The 19,309-nt window shown below is 48.0% G+C and overlaps 1 protein-coding gene across 4 annotated transcripts in view; it reads right to left on the bottom strand.

The window, feature by feature from the left end:
• Ttll11 (tubulin tyrosine ligase like 11) overlaps positions 1-19,309 on the bottom strand; it is a 226,768-nt gene that overhangs the window by 36,276 nt on the left and 171,183 nt on the right. For all 4 annotated transcript variants that reach the window (XR_008719351.1, XR_008719352.1, XM_055600408.1 and 1 more), the window contains exon 6: positions 9,627-9,869. Coding sequence is in view for 2 of the 4 variants with exons in the window: in XM_055600408.1 (XP_055456383.1) it covers positions 9,627-9,869 (243 nt within the window). In the remaining 2 variants the exon portion in view is untranslated. The remainder of the gene's footprint in view (positions 1-9,626; positions 9,870-19,309) is intronic.

The raw sequence follows: 19,309 nt of genomic DNA, 5'->3' as shown, positions 1-19,309 counted from the left end.
TTTGTTTTGTTTATTTATTTATTTTTAACTTTTTATTGAATCTTTGTGAACTTCACATCATACACCCCCATCCCACTCAGCTCCTTGTACCTCATACCATCCTCTGCCCTGCAACTTCCCCCAGAACAAATGAAAAACAGAGCAAGCGAACAAAACATCTTGTGGAAGCTATGGTATGTCACAGTGAGCCACACAGTGCACCCTTCTGCCTGCAAATGTTCATTGCAATGGGTCATAGGTCAGGTTCCAGGCCTCTGGCTTCTGCTGCACCATCAGTATTGTATCCTCACTGGGACTCTTCTCAGATATCCTGTTGTGGCCCTGTGTCGTGTTGCTTTTGGGTCTGCAGGACCAGCTCCTTCATGGGCTCCAGCAGTTCATAGATGGGGTGGGTGTCAGGGTGGGCCAACTCAGAGCCCTGGATCTGGGCCTGGGTGGAAGCTGAGTTGGTCAGTCTGCCAGCTCGCCTGTGTGCACACTGCCAGAGCCAGCTCTTCTGCTCACACTGTTGGGGGCAGCTCACCCGGACTCCTCAACCAAAGCCTGCTCTTCTGTTCTGTCCAGGAGAGTGCCGAGTGCTGCAGCCGTACAGCTGTTTTTGTTGTTGTCTGTTTTTGCTTTGTTTGTTTGTTTGTTTGTTTGGAGACAGGGTTTCTCTGTAACAGAGCCCTGGCTGTCCTGGACTCACCTTGTAGATGAGGCTGGCCTCAAACTCATAGAGATCCACTTGCCTCTGCCTCCCCAAGTGCTGGGATTAAAGGCATGGGCTACCACACCTGCCACTTGTTTGTTTTTTTAAGTGGTGCTGGGCATGGAATCCAGGGTCTCATCCATGCTAGGCAAGTATTTTACCAGCTGAGCCACACCCCAGCCTCAGGAACTCCATCGTCAAGGACTATTCCTATGTATGCCTTTATCTTCTTATTGATTATATCCAGGGTATGGATCCTGCCGTCTCCAGCGGTCTGTGTCACATTCAAATGACCTGGTAATTTGAAGCAGATGAAGCCACCCCTGTAGTTTGGGAGCCTCCTGGATCTCACCAAACAGAATCCCTGAGACTAGACATGAGGACAAAGGGCTTGATGGTTCTCTACTTTGCCTCTCTTTTACTTTGTCACCTGATAGTTTGGTACAAGCTCCCAGGCAACCACACACAGGCCCAGACTTGCAGAGTAGAAAACACAGGCCTGGCCCTCCCCACCGGAGAGGCCCTTCTACATCATGCCTCGAGCCTGGTCCCCGATCATCTGGAGCCAGGAGGATCGTGGATACCTCTGATGCTCCTTTCACTCAGATCCTGATATAAAACATCCATGATCCCGGCTGATGATAAAGTGCTCCTCTGATTGCCCATTCGTCATCATCCCCTGTGTGAACAGTTCCCATAGGTGCCAGACAGGTGAGGTTTTGCTTGGCAAGCATGATTGGCACCCAGAGGTCCCTCTCTAAATTCAGGTCTACCCCTCAACCACGGTGGCTGTGAGTATGCCCAGCATGGTGCCTGGATGAGGCCATTGCTTCCCTGCCCTGGCACACTTGCTTTCTCCTCTCTCCCCTCCTTTCTTCTCATGTGCCTGCATTTTCCAGACCATCAGCTCACATCCTGCTCCATATTTCAATCACAAGCTGCCATGGCAGACTTCAAAGCACGTCAGCACAGAGTTATTGAGTCTCAGTAACAACATGTCAGTAGACGCGGAGCTTTTCACGTCACTTGTCACCAAGATGGCTATCTCTATTGGGTTCTGCTAGGGACAATGCTCTACTCTCTTGAGTCACCCTGTCAATGGACGCTGCTAATTTCCAAAGCTTCATTACGAAAAGCCCATAGCCTTTTCCTAGTGGTCACATCAGTGTCCACAGGACTGCTTCCTGCTTCTTGGAAGGATGGAGTGCTGCCTGGCTTGCTCCATGGGTTAATGAAGGATAAAAATGAAAACTGAGCTGACCATTGGTATACAGTTTGTTTGGTTTTTTTTTTTCTCCTGTGACAGGAAGAAAATAGAAGTGTCAAACCTTTAGCAGAAGCCGTAATTTACCAGGGAGAATTCTTCATTTATCCCCTTTTCAAGGTAACCCATCCTCCCCGGCAATACTGCCAAATCCAGTTGATTACGTTGTCTGCAGTCAGAGCGGAGAAGGGACGGCCCATATTATCTGCAGCAGACAGGAAATGCTTTAAGAGATTTTGGATTCTGTGGGTATTTCTTGGGCACTATCCATCTTTCCTGTCCCAAGGTCTTGTAATCCTTATAAGTACACGTGAGGGAGGGACCCCAGTCCCGTTTCAGTGTGGGAGGAAGATGAGGCACAGAGAATCAGGACTTGCCCAAGACCACATGCGCAGATCTGCACCCCATCTCCCCTTGGAGGAGGAGGAGAGAGGTAGGAAAGCTACGGGGAGATGGCCCAGCTCAGGGTCCCAGGAGGAGTCTAGGATCAAGATACAGTGTCTCAGTCTACTAACCACGGGGCTGGACACCTGGTGGGAAGTTCCGGGACAGAAGGCTTCTGGGAGATAAGAAGGGTCACAGGAAGGCAGTTCTCCCATGTTTGTCCTTTAGGGTTGGCAGGCGTTCTTAATGAGCTTAAGCAGAGGCTAACGCTAAGTTTTTGGAATGAGGTTTTTCGTCCACCCAGCAACCAAATACTGGACTTATCTTCTGCCACGGTGGGTAGCAGGATCCAGGGCCCAGGGACAGGGCGGCACAGTTGGTTATGCGTAGGACGTGGAGTCTGACTGCAGTTGCCATGGAGCAACCTCCCTCAAGCCCTGGACACAGTTTGTCCAATGAACGGGTGGTAGGGTAAATTCTTTAGTGGAAGATAACTGTGAGAAATGGGGCACAGGAGACGCTAGAAGATTTCTAGAAAAAGGACGACAGTTTGGGACCTGGGCTTTGCTGCATGTCCTTTAGCACATCACTGAAGTTCTTCTCCCTTCTTCAGCTGGACGAGACCACCCACCAGACAAGGCCCTGGAAGTGATGCTTGGTGCCCAGCACACGTGCAGAAGAAGCTGCTGACAATGAAGCCTTCCCCAGTGATGAAGAACCAGCTGAAGGAAATGATCGATGTGTGTTTCTTGTTTTTATCTTTTTTCAGAATGGAAGAAATCTGAGTACATATGACGGGAGAGAATCACAAATCATTCAAGCTCATTAGGAGCCCAAGTATAGCAAGATTTGAAATGATCATCCCATTTCCCCCCTAACTGCCCACGCCTCCTGGGAAATTTAGGGACCAACTTTTTCCACTCCACAAAATCCTATTTATAAAATTTCCTTTATGCTCATCCTTCTCTGTGGGGGGGAAAAAAAGAGCAGCTCCCCCCGATGAGGTTTCTATAAGGTAGAAAATAACCAAACAGCCATATATATATGCATGTGTGTATGTGTATATATATATATTTTTTTTTCTTTTTTTTACAAAAGGAGAGAACCCCAAATATCTAAGCATTTGGGAGGGGAGGAATGAGGTGGTTATGCTTTAAAACATTCACGTTTTTCAAGGCTATGGTGAAGACTCACACAAGGCTTCTGGAAAGGAATGTTCACAGAGAGACAGTTTCAAAGTCACCAAGGAGTTAATGATAGAGGGGAAAGCTAGCTTCTTACACTTCTATTCTAGAACATTCTAACAGACTGTACCTCTCAGAGAAAAAACCCCCTACAGCTCCCCATTATGAAGCATATTAATATCTCCATACAATAAAGGGGAGGTGGAGGGAAGAAGAGAAAGGGGAAAATGTGTCCTTTAATTCAAAAGGAGACACAGGATCAGAAGCGGCGAAAGTGATGCAGTGCGGTTTCAAAATGTGCTCTCCAAACGCAGGAGCTGCAGTTTCCCAGGAAGGAGCCTGGCTGAGGCCAACTGTTGACTCCCCAGCTGCAGTCAGTGGAAAATGCAGGGCTCCGTGGAAAAAGTGTCCTCCATGAATTGCGTCTGATGTCTCCCCGCCCCCAACTGGCGATCCATTGGCAGGAGCCTAACACGGATACATTTCTCTCAAAGAAGGCCGCCAAGCTGAAGCGTCAACTAGACAGTTTTTATTTCCTGAAGAGACGGAAGCCTCCACACCCTGGCAATTATTATAAAATAAAGTTTCCAAAAATAAAAAATGAAAAGAGGAGCTCCGTTCACGGGTGATGATGTGTGCTACTATTCCACAGCTCCTGAGAAAATGACACTAGCGGCTGGTTAGAGTGTCTAGACAAGAGAATGACAGTTCGTTAGTTCTCATTCTCGGAGGAAGACCGAAGTAGGAGATGGCTGGGCGGGCATTAGCATAATGCGCTCTGAAAACTGCTGATCTGTGCTGCAAGTCCTGAGAGATGGACACTGAAAATAAATCCAAGCAGACCATTGGTTGGTGCCTTCCTTCTCGTTCTCTTCAAGGAATATGGAGAGAAAGAGTGGGCAGTAGATCTGAAAGCCGGGTTCAGCTTCGGGCGTCTGTGTGGGAGCCGTGAAAGGAGCGTGCGCCGCGGTGGGACTGTGTCTGCTGTGAAGAGCTCCTGCGAAGGGCGCTTGGTTCAATTCAGCATATGGCATAAATATCATTAATTCATAACGAAGCAACATTTAAACCGAAGTGGGAAGGAGAGAGATGGAGAACAGTCGTTAGCAGGTGGTGAAATTTAATCCGAAAGACTGAACACACCCAGATAAATTGGAAAGCAGAGAATGATCATATTTTACTATTAAGTCACCATGGGGGTTTCTTGGGACGTCTTTAAAGAAGGCGTCTGTTGCCCAGTGCAATGTTTCATCCCTTCCTCCTGCATCCTTGATTATCGCAGGCATTTGCTGGGTGGCCTTGTTGTCTGGGTCCATCTGCTCCAGCTGCCTCTTGGCCACCTGAAGATGCTTTTTTTCCTGTTGTGCTCTGCCGCAGCTCCACTGAACGCCCTGGCTGGCCACAGATTGGGAAGTGGAGGCCGCAGAGCCTAGCAGCCCCTAACCTTGGAGAAATCTGTTTCTCATGCAAATACCTCATGCAAATACCTCTCGTGATGGAGAGAATCACAAAGCCTGTCACACCCAGGCAGCTTTGCAGGATATTTTTGCCATCAGCCCATTCCGACCAGAGAGTACCTTTATTACGTTAAACATTCGATTAAAACATTAAAACATTCAATTCTGTTTTTGCTTCAGGATTGTGTAAAATCTAGAGTTCCTCTTGGTAGATGCCTCCTGGCTTCTCAAACCAAGTGTCACTCACTGGAGGCCTCTGTGGGCAGTCCTGCTTTGATGGAATCCACACATGATTAAATGCATTTTTGACTACTGAGATTTTATATAAAAATAAGTGTGCATAGCTTCTTTTGGAGAGACCCAAAGCTCTGGTGACATTAAGTGTGCTTTTGGTGGCTCCCTGAGACAGTGTCTCCTGTCACTTGCCGTGAAAGCCCACAGTGTGCTTGGGGAAGGGGAGGAGGGAGGGAAGCTGTTCCCTTTATTCATCCTGCCTGCTCTGGAGGCAACAGCCTGGGGAGCTTCCTCCAGATCTCCTCCTTGTCTTCTGGGCACAGCTTCCCCAGGACTGGCCAGGAAGCCTCCTGGAACTTCTCCCGTGCCCTCACCCTGTGTGTTCACAGAGCTGAAGGTCTGTTGCTGCCTGGATTACACACCTTTCCTTCTCGGGTTGGGCTTTCCCTGCTGCCTTGGTGGTATTTCTGCCTACTACTCAGCCAATGACAGCTAGGAAGGCAAACCCTGCCTCCTCCAGGAGGCCCCCATGGATTCTACCAGATGGATAAAACCTCCCTGTTCTTATTCCTAGCTCTCTGCTCTGTTCACAGCTCCAGCCAGGGAGTCCTTGGTCACTGCCTCAGACTTTGCCAAAGGCTGGCACTGGAGGGTCTGTTAGTCTGGAAGTTCCAGAGGGAAGGAAGGCCTTTTTAACTTGTCCTTGAACATCCCATCTAGCTTCTTGGGAAGAGGTGGGAATGGGGCAGATGTCACAGCATCTGTGTTTCTCACAGATTCTGATGGTTCCTTACATGAAGCTCAGTGGCCCTTCAGACCCTCAGGTTTTGAATGGAGACTTCCATGCCATGCTGCGGAAGCTGGGGAGGCCCAGAGCATTCTTCCTTTGCTCTGGGAAGTCCAAGCCAAGGCATGGCATGCAAATGAAGTGCACCAGCTTGCCTGCCCTGCGTGTCGCCATACGCTTCCCCGGGCCCCCAGATGAGGGTCCTCAGCTCAAGTCAGAATCACAGAGAGCTGCACAGAGAATGCAGAGAAAGTCTTCTTTTTCTTACTCAGTGTGATGACACAGAAGTATTTAAATATTTTAAGAGAAAAACAAAACACCACAAAAACCTCTAGGGTCCAGCAACATGGCTCAGTGGATAAAGATGCTGCTACCGAGCCTGGCAACCTGAGTACAGTCTCTGGGATCCACATGGTAAAAGGAAAAAAACTGACTCCTGAAAGCTGTCTTCTGTTGTAACACATGCACACCTAAACTCACATGCACAAAATAAATAAATGGATAGATATAATACAAAATTGATTTCCCAACTTTCCACCTAACTAGAAGCAGTCAACAAGATGGAGGCAGAAACCATTGCCTATAGCATCCAGGGTATCTTTTAAGGGGTTTAAGTCATCTGGTAATGTAGAAGCCTGTGCTACCGTTCCCTTCTTCCTTCTTACAGTCTAGGACTCAACCATGGTGGCTAGATTTTAAGCAGCCATCTTGTGACCATAAGGCAACCCCGAAACCACCGGAACACGTTCAGCATGAGTGAGCAGAAAGAGGTGGGACACTGATGATGTCATGGAGAGCTGACCAGCCCCAGCATCCCCCTGCTGACTCCACTGAGACTCAAAGGCAATCCTGGCAAGCAGCTCACTTGATTCAGGCCCTGAGCCAGGTGCTTTCTGACACATTATACCACAGGCTCAGAATACCCAGAATACCATGCGAGGCTTCTCATATGAAGAAACTGGGACTTAGAGACTAATGGGGCATTTGCCAAAGCCACATGACAATCAGCAACAGGCTTGGTCCCAAAGCCAGACCTGCTAGATCCCAGAGCCCATGTCACTCCTTCCCCCAACTACCACCCCTGAAACTAATGCAATGCCCTTTTCGAGTCATCCTGCAACTAGGCCATCAGGTTCACTAGCCTGGGAATGGTGGCTGCCAAGACTTGGGTTTACCATCTTACCGAGAAGACCAGAAGGCTGGTGGCAGTCTCCGTAAACTGTGTCTGGAGCAGCCTTTGGCAAGACACAGCTTCCACTCCCTGAGTCTAATTATTTGATTTAGTGAGGAGAACTGTGAGGAGTGTGGCTTGGAGACGCAGGGTAAGGGTGTTAAAGCCAAGGGCAAGAGGTGACAGCAATGCTGAGGCCTGTCAGAGAGTTTTCTTCTTGAAGTGGCCATGCCACAGAGAACTGTAAATGAGCAAGTCCGCGCTAGAGTCGGAGCATATTTGTTGAAGAGATTTGGGGTCGCTGGTTTGGCGCCTCTCTCAGGTTTGTACCAGACCTGTGCAGGCCCTGGTTGTGTGTGTGGACGTGCAGGCGTGTGAATTTATAAAACTATATATAAATTTTCATGACATTCTTTAACCATTACAGGAAAAAAAAACCCCAACATTCATTAATCATTTTCTGTATGCATACAGATGTTTTCCTGAATTCCTGATTAATCCTATACACAGTGTGTGCGCGCGCGCGCTCACGCGCGCGCGCGCACACACACACACACACACACACACACTATAGGATAAAGATCCTCCAGGTCCAGAGATCGTCACGAGCTTGCCGTGTTTTTTTTTTTTTTTTTATGGCTGATAAACTCTCTTTGTTGCCCCTCAAAGTGTTCCCAGAGATGGAGGCAAATGAACGAACTATCAAAGATTGACACTAACTTTGTAGGCTTTGTAGGCTATGGGAAAACCTCTTTCTTGTTTTATGTTTTACCTGCAAAAGCCATGCAAGTTTTGTATAGGAGGCATTATAAATATACTATTTAATATTAGAACAAATGTATGATGTGATTTATCAGACTGATTATTAAACTTTTCACTCCAGAAACTCCCAGTGGAACGATATGCCTCTGTGAACGCAGTCATAGCCAGGTAGGTCCTACTGGGAAAACTTATGCTAAGAAACACAAGGCTGGCTGGACTTCCCGGAGCAATTACTCCTAGATGCTTAAGGAGCCGGCTCAAGGTGGCTCCTGCGGTTAGGGTTTGAGGATGTCCGCTGCTCTGACGTTGTTGCTGTGATGAAACACCCTGACCAAAATGGCTCAGGTGAGGGGAGGGCTTATGTGGCTCACACTTCCACCATGGGGGGGGGGCAGGTCAGGACCTCAAGGAGGAACTTAACACAGAAAGCATAAAGGAATGCTGCTTGCCAGCTTGTTCACACTTCTCTCTTTCTTTCACAGCATTCTGCCTGTGTACCAGAAGAGGGAGCTGGATCTCACTATAGATAGTTATGAGCCACCACGTGGTTACTGGGAATTGAACTCAGGACCTTGGAAGGAAAAGCTAGTGCTCTTAACCTCTGAGCCACCTCTCCACCCCTCAGCTAGCTTTCTTATTCAGCCTAGGCCCACTTGCCTTGGGATGGCAGACCTTCCTGCACAGATTAATAATCAAGACAAGCCTCCACGGACAAGCCTGCAGACCAACCTTTTCTAGGCTTTCCTCTAAGGAGACTTCGAGCCGTGCCAGCTTGCCAAAATTAGGACATCCTCCAAGGATTAATGTATTGGAAACATGGACCTCATCTTGCTGAGGGGTAGCATCTTCAGGGGGTGGAGCCTGTGGGTCTTTAGGTCCCTGGGCATGTGCCCTTAGAAGGCACTAGTTCTCGCAGGAGCCTGGTTGTTTTAAGAATGAGTCTGACTCTGATCTGCTCTCTGGCCTCCTCTCTGGATATGCTCTCTTTCTGCCCATAGCTCCCCTGTGATCTCATTTGCCATCAGACTCTAAGCAAAGATCTAACTAATGGGGCTGCCTGACCTTAGAGTTTAAGCTGCTACGTTAAACTATTGTAAGTTATATAAACCCCTTTTCTTTATAAAGCTATCCAACTTCAGGTATTTGTGTCATAGCAACAATTAAAAAATTACTTATATGGTAGTACGTGTGTGTGTGTGTGTGTGTGTGTGTGTGTGTGTGTGTGTGTGTGTGAATGGATACAAGCACCTACGCATGGGTATATGAAGACCAGAGGTTGATTTGAGTGTCTTTCTCTACTGTGCTCCACCTTATTTTTGAGGCTGGCTCTTCACTGAGCCTGAAGTTTTGTATTTTCGCACCTCTGTCTTGCCCCGTTCTCATCCCTGGCACTGGAATTACGCCTGGCTTTTCTGTGGGTGTTGGAGGTCTGAACTCAGGCCCTCAGGCTTGTACATCCGGTGTCACCTGTTAAATCATCTCCCTCAGTTAAACTACTTGTTTAACTGTCATGGTCATAATATTCACTAACTCATCTGACAAGAGTTTACAATATGGCAGGAGCAGTGCCAGCCCCGAGGTGAATAGAGCCTCAAACAGGGGACTGATTCCCTGCTACGGTCTTCCAGAGGGCTCAAGGGCCATGTGACCATCCGGATGAGTGACAAGCTGGAGGAAGCTGGTCTCACTAACCTTATGAAGGTCCGAAAGCCAGTTGGTCCCAACTTCATCGTCCCTTTGATCCCCAGGAATCGGATAAACAAATTGGCCATCCTGTCGACCAGGCGCAGGTAGTTGAACTGCTTGGCATACTTGGGGAACACTTGCTTGAGGCAAATGGAGGGCAGGTGGGCATCAGGGCTGGAGTTGGGGTCGCCGCTCAGGTCATAGTCCAGATTTTCCTTTGAAGTGAAAAGCTTTTCCGGCTGCTGAGACCTGAAACACACAAGGCGCTCATGATGTACTGCCTTCCTCCAGTGGCTTCTGTCCCCGGAGGTGTGCAGTAGCTCTGGGGGAGTGGCCTTAAACTGTCTCTATCTTATAGACTAGAAAAACGGCCTCTTGAGGAGTGCCTGTCTGGGCTCACACAGCTTCTGCTGAGTAAAGCCAAGGTTTGAGCGTAGGGGGGAACTAGAACTGGAAACACAGGCCTTCTCCATCCTGCCAGCCTGGCTTCCAGGATGGGAGATCTCCTCTGCCCTGCTCATGATACAAGGGAGTACGCCACTCTGAGCAGTCTGGGTTTGATGTCAAACTCCTACTTAGGGGTAGTAATGGAATAATTAAGAAATAGAAAAATCTCATTGAGGGTTGGCAAGAAGCCATAGGCTCAGTGCCGTGAACAACTTGGGAAGACGCTTCTATGCCCGGTCCCAGGGACACAGACGATTTTCTGGCTTAACTGCTTCCTTGGAGCTCGTACAGAAAAATGATGAGTTTTGTGACTCCTTAGCCTCTGTGCTTTATTCTGAAATTATACTGATAACCAAGAAAGTGAGCAGCTGCAGATTTTTGCCTGCCCACCTCCAGCTGGGAATGGCCTCTCTCCCCTCTCCTCCTGCATGACACAACACTTCCGTCACCCACAGTCTGGGTCCCCATCTCCTTGGCGTGTCGCTACCAGATACTGACCAGTTACCCAGGTGGGGAAGCTCATAAGACATGCCAGCTCTTCCTCTGTCTCCATGGTCAGTGCTGTCACTCTCATCCCCAAACCAGCTCCCACAGGCCAGTGCTCTCCCTGTTTGGACCATAGCACTAAGTGTCTTAGTCAGCAGTTCTATTGCTGGGCAGAGACACCATGACCATGACAACTCTTATAAGGAAAGGATTTAGTTGAGGCTGGCTCACAGTTCAGAGGTTTAGTTCATTATCATCATGGTGGGAAGCATGATGACATGCAGGCAGACACATGCTGCAGAGTTAGCTGAGAGTTTTACATCCGACAGCAGGCAGCAGGAAGAGCAACTGACACTGGGCCTGGCTTGAGCTTCTGAAACTCCAAAGTTCGTTTCCAGTGACACCCTTCCTCCAACAAGGCCACACTTCCTAATAGTGTCATAGCGTGTTTCCTTTGTTCTTCCTATCCTCCATGCTTGGTACCTGAGTGGCTTTCATTTTATTTATTTTCAGTTTTGAGACAAAGTCTCACCGTGTAACTCTGGCTGGCTCCAAACTTACCACGTAGCCCGGGTATCTTAGAATTTACCATTCTTCTGTTGCTTCCTCCCCAGTGCTGGGGTTATGGGCATGTGGCACCATGTGTGGCCCAGGGCAACCAGTATACCTGATTGTCTAAGAGGCAGGTGCTTCTTCCTGGCATTTCCACTCTCTTCCCGGGCCTCCTTGTTTCTAGTCCCATATTGGCCAGGCACAGCCTTCTCTTCTAGGCTCAAGGCCACCCCTCTACCTTGCTGTCTATCAGTCTCATCTGGAACCCAAGAGTCAATGCGCTTGGGTTCCCAGCTCCCTCTCTCACTCAGTGCCTCTCTCTGCGTCAAGTTCTATCCTTTCCAGGCTCTTGTCCCACCCAGAACCAGGAGCGTCTGCCACCTTCTGTGGCCATTCCTAAGACCAGACCCTGAACACATTGGGCCTGGTCAGTAAATCCCTGACCTGGGGAAGTTCAAGGCTTCACAGGTTGCTAAGCTCAATCCAGGCGGCTTGTGATCCTTTCACTTAAGAAATGGCCTTGTATCAACACTCCTACTTCCAGGTAGTCCTGCACTGGTCCTCTTGATGTCCCTGTCCCTGCTTCTCCCACCTGGCTGTGTGGAACATTTTTATACTACTTTACCCCCACTCTGAGATGTCTCTTTGGCCACACCAATGACATTCTTTCACATCCCGTTCCTCCGCTTGGACACATCTCCCTGTTCCCTACACACTGCAGAGGTTCACCGAAGTGGTTCTGTGAGCTCACTGAAGGCACGAGCCAGCTCAGGTCTGTAGGATGTGGTGTGTAGTAATTAGTTCCTGGGTGTAGGGAGTGGGGAGGCAGTTTTCATTTGTTGTATGGTGTGGTGGTTTGAATGAAAATGGCCCCTGAAGACCCATAGGGAATAGCATTATTAGAAGGTGTGGCTTTATTGGAGAAAGTGTGTCACTTGGGGGTGGGCTTTGAGGTTTCAGAAGCCCAAGCCAGGCCCAGTGTCTCTCTCTCTCTTCCTGCCACCTTCAGATCCAGATGTAGAACTTTCAGCTGCCTCTCTAATACCATGTCTGCCTAGGCTCTGCCATGATTCTCATCATGCTGATAATATGTAAACCAGCCCCAATTAAACATTTTTCTTTTTAAGTGCTGCCGTGGTCATAGTGTCTCTTCACAGCAATAGAACCCTGATTAAGATTGAGAAAGCTTGCTTTTAACAATGACGTAAACTGACAAGAAGAGTACCAAAGTCACAATGCTTCCTATCCCATAAGCCCCTGGGAATGAGAAAGAAGCTCGGGAGACAAACATCATTTTGGAAAGCTCCTCCCAATTGGACTTGTTCTCATAGCAGCCCAAGGAGCCAACCTCCAAAGAAGACATGGGTGGAAAGTTCCAGAAGGCCTAGTCACAGTTTCTTTCAAATGGATCCTAACTCAAGACTCAGTGAGCAAGGATGGGCAGGAGAACAGAAGTAGAGCAGAGCGAAGGAAGAATCTCTTTCAAAGTTTAATGCCATGGAGGATCTGGGTTGAAATACGCTCTCTCTTGCGCATGTAGATCAGATTCCTGAGGAGAGGCGCAATTTTCCTGAAGCAGATATGGCTTTGTCACCGACACCTTGAACTTTAGACAGTAAATAAAAGCCGGCTGGTTATTTTCACATGAAATGAAGTGTATTTCCCATGACAGCTGTAGAAAGAAAAATGGGGGCAGGGCAAACTGACACTCTAAACAGAAATAAGCCCTAAATGGCAGAGTGCTCAGGAAGTTCCTTAAGGGGACGTTTGGGAGGTGTGAGGTGTGAATATGGGGAGGGGTGGAAATAGCTCAGGTGACACCCAGTCAGCAAGCCCGCCCTGCAGGTGGTATCACTCTTGCTCTCCAAGAGCCCCTGTGGAAGGGCCTGTGCCCACAGCCCTGTTCCGGGTAGGGAGACTGAGGCTGAGCACATGACCTCTCTGGGTACATCAGTCTTCCATCGCTCTTTCTGTCTTATTGCACCCTTATTCTAAGTATTCATGGATCACGCCGGGGCCACAGAATTCCGAACACCGTTGTTTAACCTTTAAAAAGATCTTTTAAAAATCGATTGCCTTTAGTTTTTTCAAAGCGAGGTCTCATATGGTACAAGTTGAGAGTGTGCCTGAACTTTGGATCCTCCTGCCTCCACCTCCCCACGGCTGGGATTATGGGAATGCACTGCCACCTCCGCTTTTAGGTGGTGCTGGGGATCAAACTCAGGGCCTGCTGTCAAGCTGGATGGGCCCGCCGCCCTGAGCCACATCTTCAGGTGGGAACTTTACGTTTTAGATTTATGAAAGTCATTTAAGTTTTTTTTGCAGCCCTTTGGAGAGAAGTATAAAGAAATTAAGATGGTCCCTTACCCCACAATGTAAACGTAGGCCCTAAATGTTTAGAGTTAAAGTTAGGATGACAGGACGTGTGGTTTAAACTTTTTGCACATCCTAAACATTTTTCTCACAGACACACACATAGTCTGGATTAAGTGAAACTAGACCGGGGTTAACAGTTCTTCCTCTGTTAAAGAGTTAGTGGCCAAATGACCTTCCTGCCTAGCAGAGGCCGGCCTTCAGCCTCCTCCCTGGGTGATGTGCCTCCTCCCCTAAGGGTCAATGTCACACCCGTGTTAGCCGGAAGTGGCTTTGGAGATCGTTCCATCCAGGGATTTTTTTTCTTTGTTCTTGTGTGAAACATACCTAAAAGCCACCGTTTAAACCATTTTAAAGTGTATAGTTTGGTGGTAATCAAGACTTTCATGAGGCTTTATCACCATTGCTGCCACCTAGTTCCAGAACATTTCACAACAACGTCATTTCAGAGAAGAAATTTTAAGCTGGGTAGACAGGACTGGACCTACGTAGCATCGGGCTGTTTAAACAGTACGTGGTCAGGGTGGCAGCCTTAGTTTGACCTGCCACGGCGGTGGGGATCTCATCACCTCCTTCCAGCATGCACAGACTAGACAGGTCTTCCGAGTGACGCTCTGCTGGACAAGGGTGTACTCTCCCAGGGACACCTCTGTGTCCATCCTGCCTCTGGTGCTACCCAGCATGCACCTCACTGTTCCTCCAAGGCTTTCCGTGCCTCTGCATGGCTGCCGTCCCTGCCGCCCACGTCCCTTCACAGACCCCAAGCTCCAGCTTCCGAGGGAAGTGGTTTTCTTCACCTGGGAAGCACTAAAGATGCAGCTGATGCATAAGAGGAAATAAAAGGATGAGGGATGGCATCGTTGCTGGAAATAATTGCAATTATCACACCGAGACCCAAGCCATCACAAATACTATAAAATCCTGTTTTTACTTAATAGCATTTTAATGGAAATGTCAGGCTTTTGGAATAAAAGTGACTGGTAAAGAAAACATAAATCAAGCTTACTAGTCCTTTGGGATCATTTCTGGAAAAAAAAAAACTGAATTTGGTATATCCTCGATTCATTAAAACAGGGGAAAGAAGCCTGGGATGTTTTATCTACTCTCATTTTTCACAGCAAAATTATTTTTCATTAAAACTCAAGTGAGAAACCATACATCTCTATTTTGTCTGGAGACCACACTGCTAAAAAGTCACCACCAATTATTGGGGACCTTCTAGAACTGAACTAACTAATTTACCTCAGTTACTCCATTTGACTCTGAGGCAGGTGGAAACCATTTCCTCCTCACAGGGCAGCCAGGTGACACTTGTCCATACTCACTGGGTAAGCTGAGGGATCAGCCCCGACCCTGGGACCACTTCTCCCATGCCCAAATCCAGCTCAATGCACAGTTCTTATGATTATTTGAGTTAAATCAAGTCAGAGACGTTTCTTCTTCTGCCTGAGCTATACATAGCTCCAAAGATTAACAAAAGCAGGAAAGAATATATGGCAAGATCAAACTCCTTTCACAGGAGTTGCTTGAATTCTCTCTGGAGGAATAACTTCCATCTCTTGCTAAATACACCTTCAATCATTTTCCATGCCTCGGAGATTTCCTACACACTGGTGTGTCCCAGGGGCCCTGGGTAAGCAGGTGGGGTGGACAGAGTCACTGATGCCCAGAGGCATGTGACCGAATGAGATCAGAGAGTTACATGAACACTGGCACTGTCATGTCCAGGCGGCCAGCATGGGTTTCAGGCTTGATTCTGACTTTTAGAGACATTTGCTTGGATTTAGCAGTGCGGGAGAGAATGTGTATGTGTGTAGGGGGGAGTGATGTAAGGAGAGGCATGATCAGAATCGGCCACAGTGAAGGAAAATCATCTAGTAGCACAAATTATTGATAGAAAAGGATATTAGGAAGCTGGAATGGTCTAGAATTCAAGGGAGTCCAACCTTTTGGATTCTCTGAGCCTCGCTGGATGAGGAAGAATCGTCTTAGGGCGCACATTAAACATAGGTTGCTCAGCTCATGGCCCTTAGGTTTTGAGTACATATTTATGCTTCATTTTTGTGACTTTGTGCTTTTTGTGACAAGATGCTGCATCTACAAAGTTCATTCTTGAGACTCACATAACAGTTTTCGGAAAGACGAAACATAATCTCATGATCTTTCAAGTCAGTTTACAGTGTTGTGTTGGGCCACATCCATAGTCACTCTGGGCTGCCAAAAGCCCTTAGGCCATGAGCTGGACACCCCTGGCACATCAACCATCCTGAAAGTGCTGTCTCTTGCTGCACTGGTGTCTCCCAAGAAATTGCTGGAGAGGCACACTCATGGACACTTTGTGTGGGCTGAGCTAATTCTCTGGGGGGCTCAGACACAGGATGGAGCCTGAGACTCGCTGTCTACACAGCAGACGATGAGGTCTATCTAACTATCTTGACCACTGGGTAAGTATGGAGCCACCTCAGGGGACTCCAGCAGTCACGGTAACCACTGTTTGAAGTGGGGATAAGGAGACAGAGAACAGCCAGGTCACGTGCTCTTGGCAAAGCTGTGGTCATACAGGATGCCCTGGGGCAGGGGCGGGGGAACTACAGGACAGAGGAACGTAAGCAGGTCTCTTTCCCTGCTGTCATCATTTCAAATGTGCACAGAGCACACGAAGCTCATGAAGAAATGCTAACCACGCACCACAGAGTGCCTTAAATTAGGACTGTAGCTAATTTAAAGTGTCTCAGGATGAAGTCGCTAAAAATAAACGTAACTACCAGAAAGCCCAGTGCTGTCACTTGACAAATCTCTGCATGACAGAGCCCCGTTTGCCTGATGGAGCTATGATGCAATCTGAAGAGGAGGCATAGACTACGGACGCGCCAGGCAGCCCAGGCAGACCTTCCCAAGAGATGAGGTCAGGACTTACGGAAGCCTCTGCTTGATATATTCTAGTCCTCTTGAGAGCCAGACCAAGTTGAGGATGGTCCTAGCTCTCCCTCCTCATGCAACGACCCTCCCTTCCCAGAACCCATGCCTGGCCACTCCCACCTCACCAGCAACAAGCACAGTGGTAACGCCATTACTACCTGCCAGTAATTCAGCAGATTTTAAGTATGTATGCTCCATAAAAATCTCACAAAGTGGATGCTATATTCCTACTTCACAGAAAGGGGAGTCGAGACACAGAAAGCCAAATCAATGAATGTGTGTTGGAGTCAGGATAGAAAAATATGCATGTATATCTACATATACGTATACACATGTATACATACATGTAAACCTAGATTCCACATGAGAGAAAACATGTGATATTTTGCATGCCTCCATTTTAGATATGAGGGAAATGTGTTCAGAAAAGCTGACTACTTTGCTATTAAATTTGAACCCAGAGCTGTTTAGGTTCAAACTGACACTTTCCCTCCACTTTCTCAGCTTCTCGTCATTATTCAGCTCAACTCATTTGCTCCTCCCTTGTAGCTGTGGAGAGAATCTCTTACTTTATGGGGTAAGGATGGCTTAAAGGGAGAATAGATGAGGGTGGGCACAGCCTATGCCGGCCCAAATGGGGTATTGTTTAAGACCTAAGTTCAACTGTTCCGTGGGGCACACAGACCAACTATCGGGGTTTCTAAGTAACGCAAGTGTGACTTCTGGGAGGGTCAGCCCCTGCTCTGGATGTGGTTGCCCCACTTTGCTTGCCAAACACATCAGTCTGTTGCTTTTCCATCCTGGGCTATTGTGACTCATGACACAGAGGGCTTGTGGAATGCAAAGCAGCGAGGAAGCCAGAAGCAACAGTTCCATCTCTGTCCCTGCCTCGGGCTGCTTCAGGGAGCCATGACCTGGGCTGGCTGCTTGAGCGTTTTCTCGCTTGGCCAGACAATGGATGGGCAGAAGGACAAACACGAGGACGTAGTCTTATGGTTGCTTCCCCAGACCTGAAGGCAAGACTTTTCAAAGCTGGAGAGCCCTTTAGGGGTCACTGGGCCCAGCCCTCTCGTTTTCGTTTTCCAGATGAAGGATCTGACAGCTCATTTTCTACAGGCTTCCCAATAAGCTTCTTTGTTGGCAGGGCACTCTCTGAGCCACCGGCCTTCCCTGTGCTCCCTTTTGCTGACTATACTGCAGCACAGTCAAAAGATGGAATTTTCTGTGCATACTGCTCAGAAAGCCATGATGCTCTGGCTCCTTCCCAGTGGGACGCAGGCCTGGCGGTCTAGATGGTTTGGGGTACAGGTGTGGAGATTGGAAAATCAAGGAACAGTTGGATCGGCTCTGCTGCTTGAAGCGGCCTGACCTTAGGCAAGTCACATAACCTCAAAGCCTTATGTAAGACAGAGTAACGATGGCCTGATATAAGTAACAGGGAGCAGGAAGAGCAGAGCATGCACTGAGCGCAGTGCTCGATACCCCAGCTCCTTCTATCATAATTAGCCGGTGTGTCTTCATCTCAGAGGGCTTACCAATCTAGTCATGAGTCAACCCTGGATAGGCAGGTGGTCAGCAGGGACAGCCCAGGGGAATCTGTGCTCCTGCTCCATCCCCACCTCACATAACTAGACACAGGATTGTCTCCTGCTGCTCCAGGACTTCTGGGAGTCTTGTGTAGGCCGCCTAGGCCAGTGAGACCCATCTTCTTGTCCTAGCCGAGACCATGCTCCACGGTGCCTTAATGAATAACTAACCATGCCTTACCTGATGTTTCAATCTTGGGTTAGGGTCCCTGCCATTATGAGGTCCCGTGCTGATGGACTTGTTGCTCCTGCCCCCACCCCACACTCAAAACAGCTGAACACAGGGTTAGAGGGCACCCGCACTCAGCTGACTCATTCTCTTTCTGAAATAACTTAGGGAAGAGGAGTCTTTGCTTGAGGGGAGACATCTAGTGCCAGGCAGAGGCAAGGCCCAGCCTTCCTGACGCCTTGTTCAGAGTCCTTAAATGGAGAAAGAGAAAGACTACATCCACTTGAGCTTGAACGCCATGATGGCCAACTGAATTCTGGGCACTTTGGCCGGAAGGGAAGGTGACACTTCTCAGGCTTCACAAAACAGAGAAAGTTCCTCAGAGTCTGAGCTTGCCTTGAACACTGTCCTGTCCTGAGGCATGCTGGGCCTCAAGTCATTGGCTCACTGCCTACTTCCTCTTCCCTACCTACAATCCCTCCCTTGGTAAATGTGCTTTCCCAATCACTCACGTGTTCCATCTTTTCTATAATTCTTTCTACAACTTTTGAGGGGAAAAAAAATCATCATTCCTTCATCTATAACCTTCCTGACTTTGTACATCATCAGACTCTTTTTTTGTTGTTGTTGCCTGTTTTGTTTTTTTGAGACAGGATTTCTTTGTGCAGCCCTGGCTGTCCTGGAACTCGGTCCATAGATTAGGCTGGCCTCAAACTCAGAGATCCACCTACCTCTGCCTCCCAAGTGCTGGGATTAAAGTGTGCACCACTATGCTTTACTCATCATCATATTCTTGATCACTACCAACACTGTATCTTCATTATCGCCATAACTATCATCTTTATCATCACCATCATTTCCGTCACTGTTCTCATATTCATCACCACCATCATGATCATGACCACGATCTCTATCACCACCACTGCCATCTCATCATCTTCATCATCACTATCATTACATCATCTTCACCATTATCTTCATATTGATCACTATCATCATGATCATGAGAATTGACATCACTACCGCCATTTTCATCATTATTACTATCAACATCACCATTATCACCAGCACAATCATTTTCATCACTACCATCACCACCATCATCATCTTCCCCTTCATGATCATCATCATCCTCATGATCACCTCCATCACCACCA

Source organism: Psammomys obesus, unplaced genomic scaffold (genome assembly GCF_907164565.1).
Source record: "Psammomys obesus unplaced genomic scaffold, mPsaObe1.curated_primary_1811, whole genome shotgun sequence".
In the NCBI taxonomy this organism is placed as follows: domain Eukaryota; kingdom Metazoa; phylum Chordata; class Mammalia; order Rodentia; family Muridae; genus Psammomys; species Psammomys obesus.
This window is presented reverse-complemented; position numbering and strand designations above follow the sequence as displayed.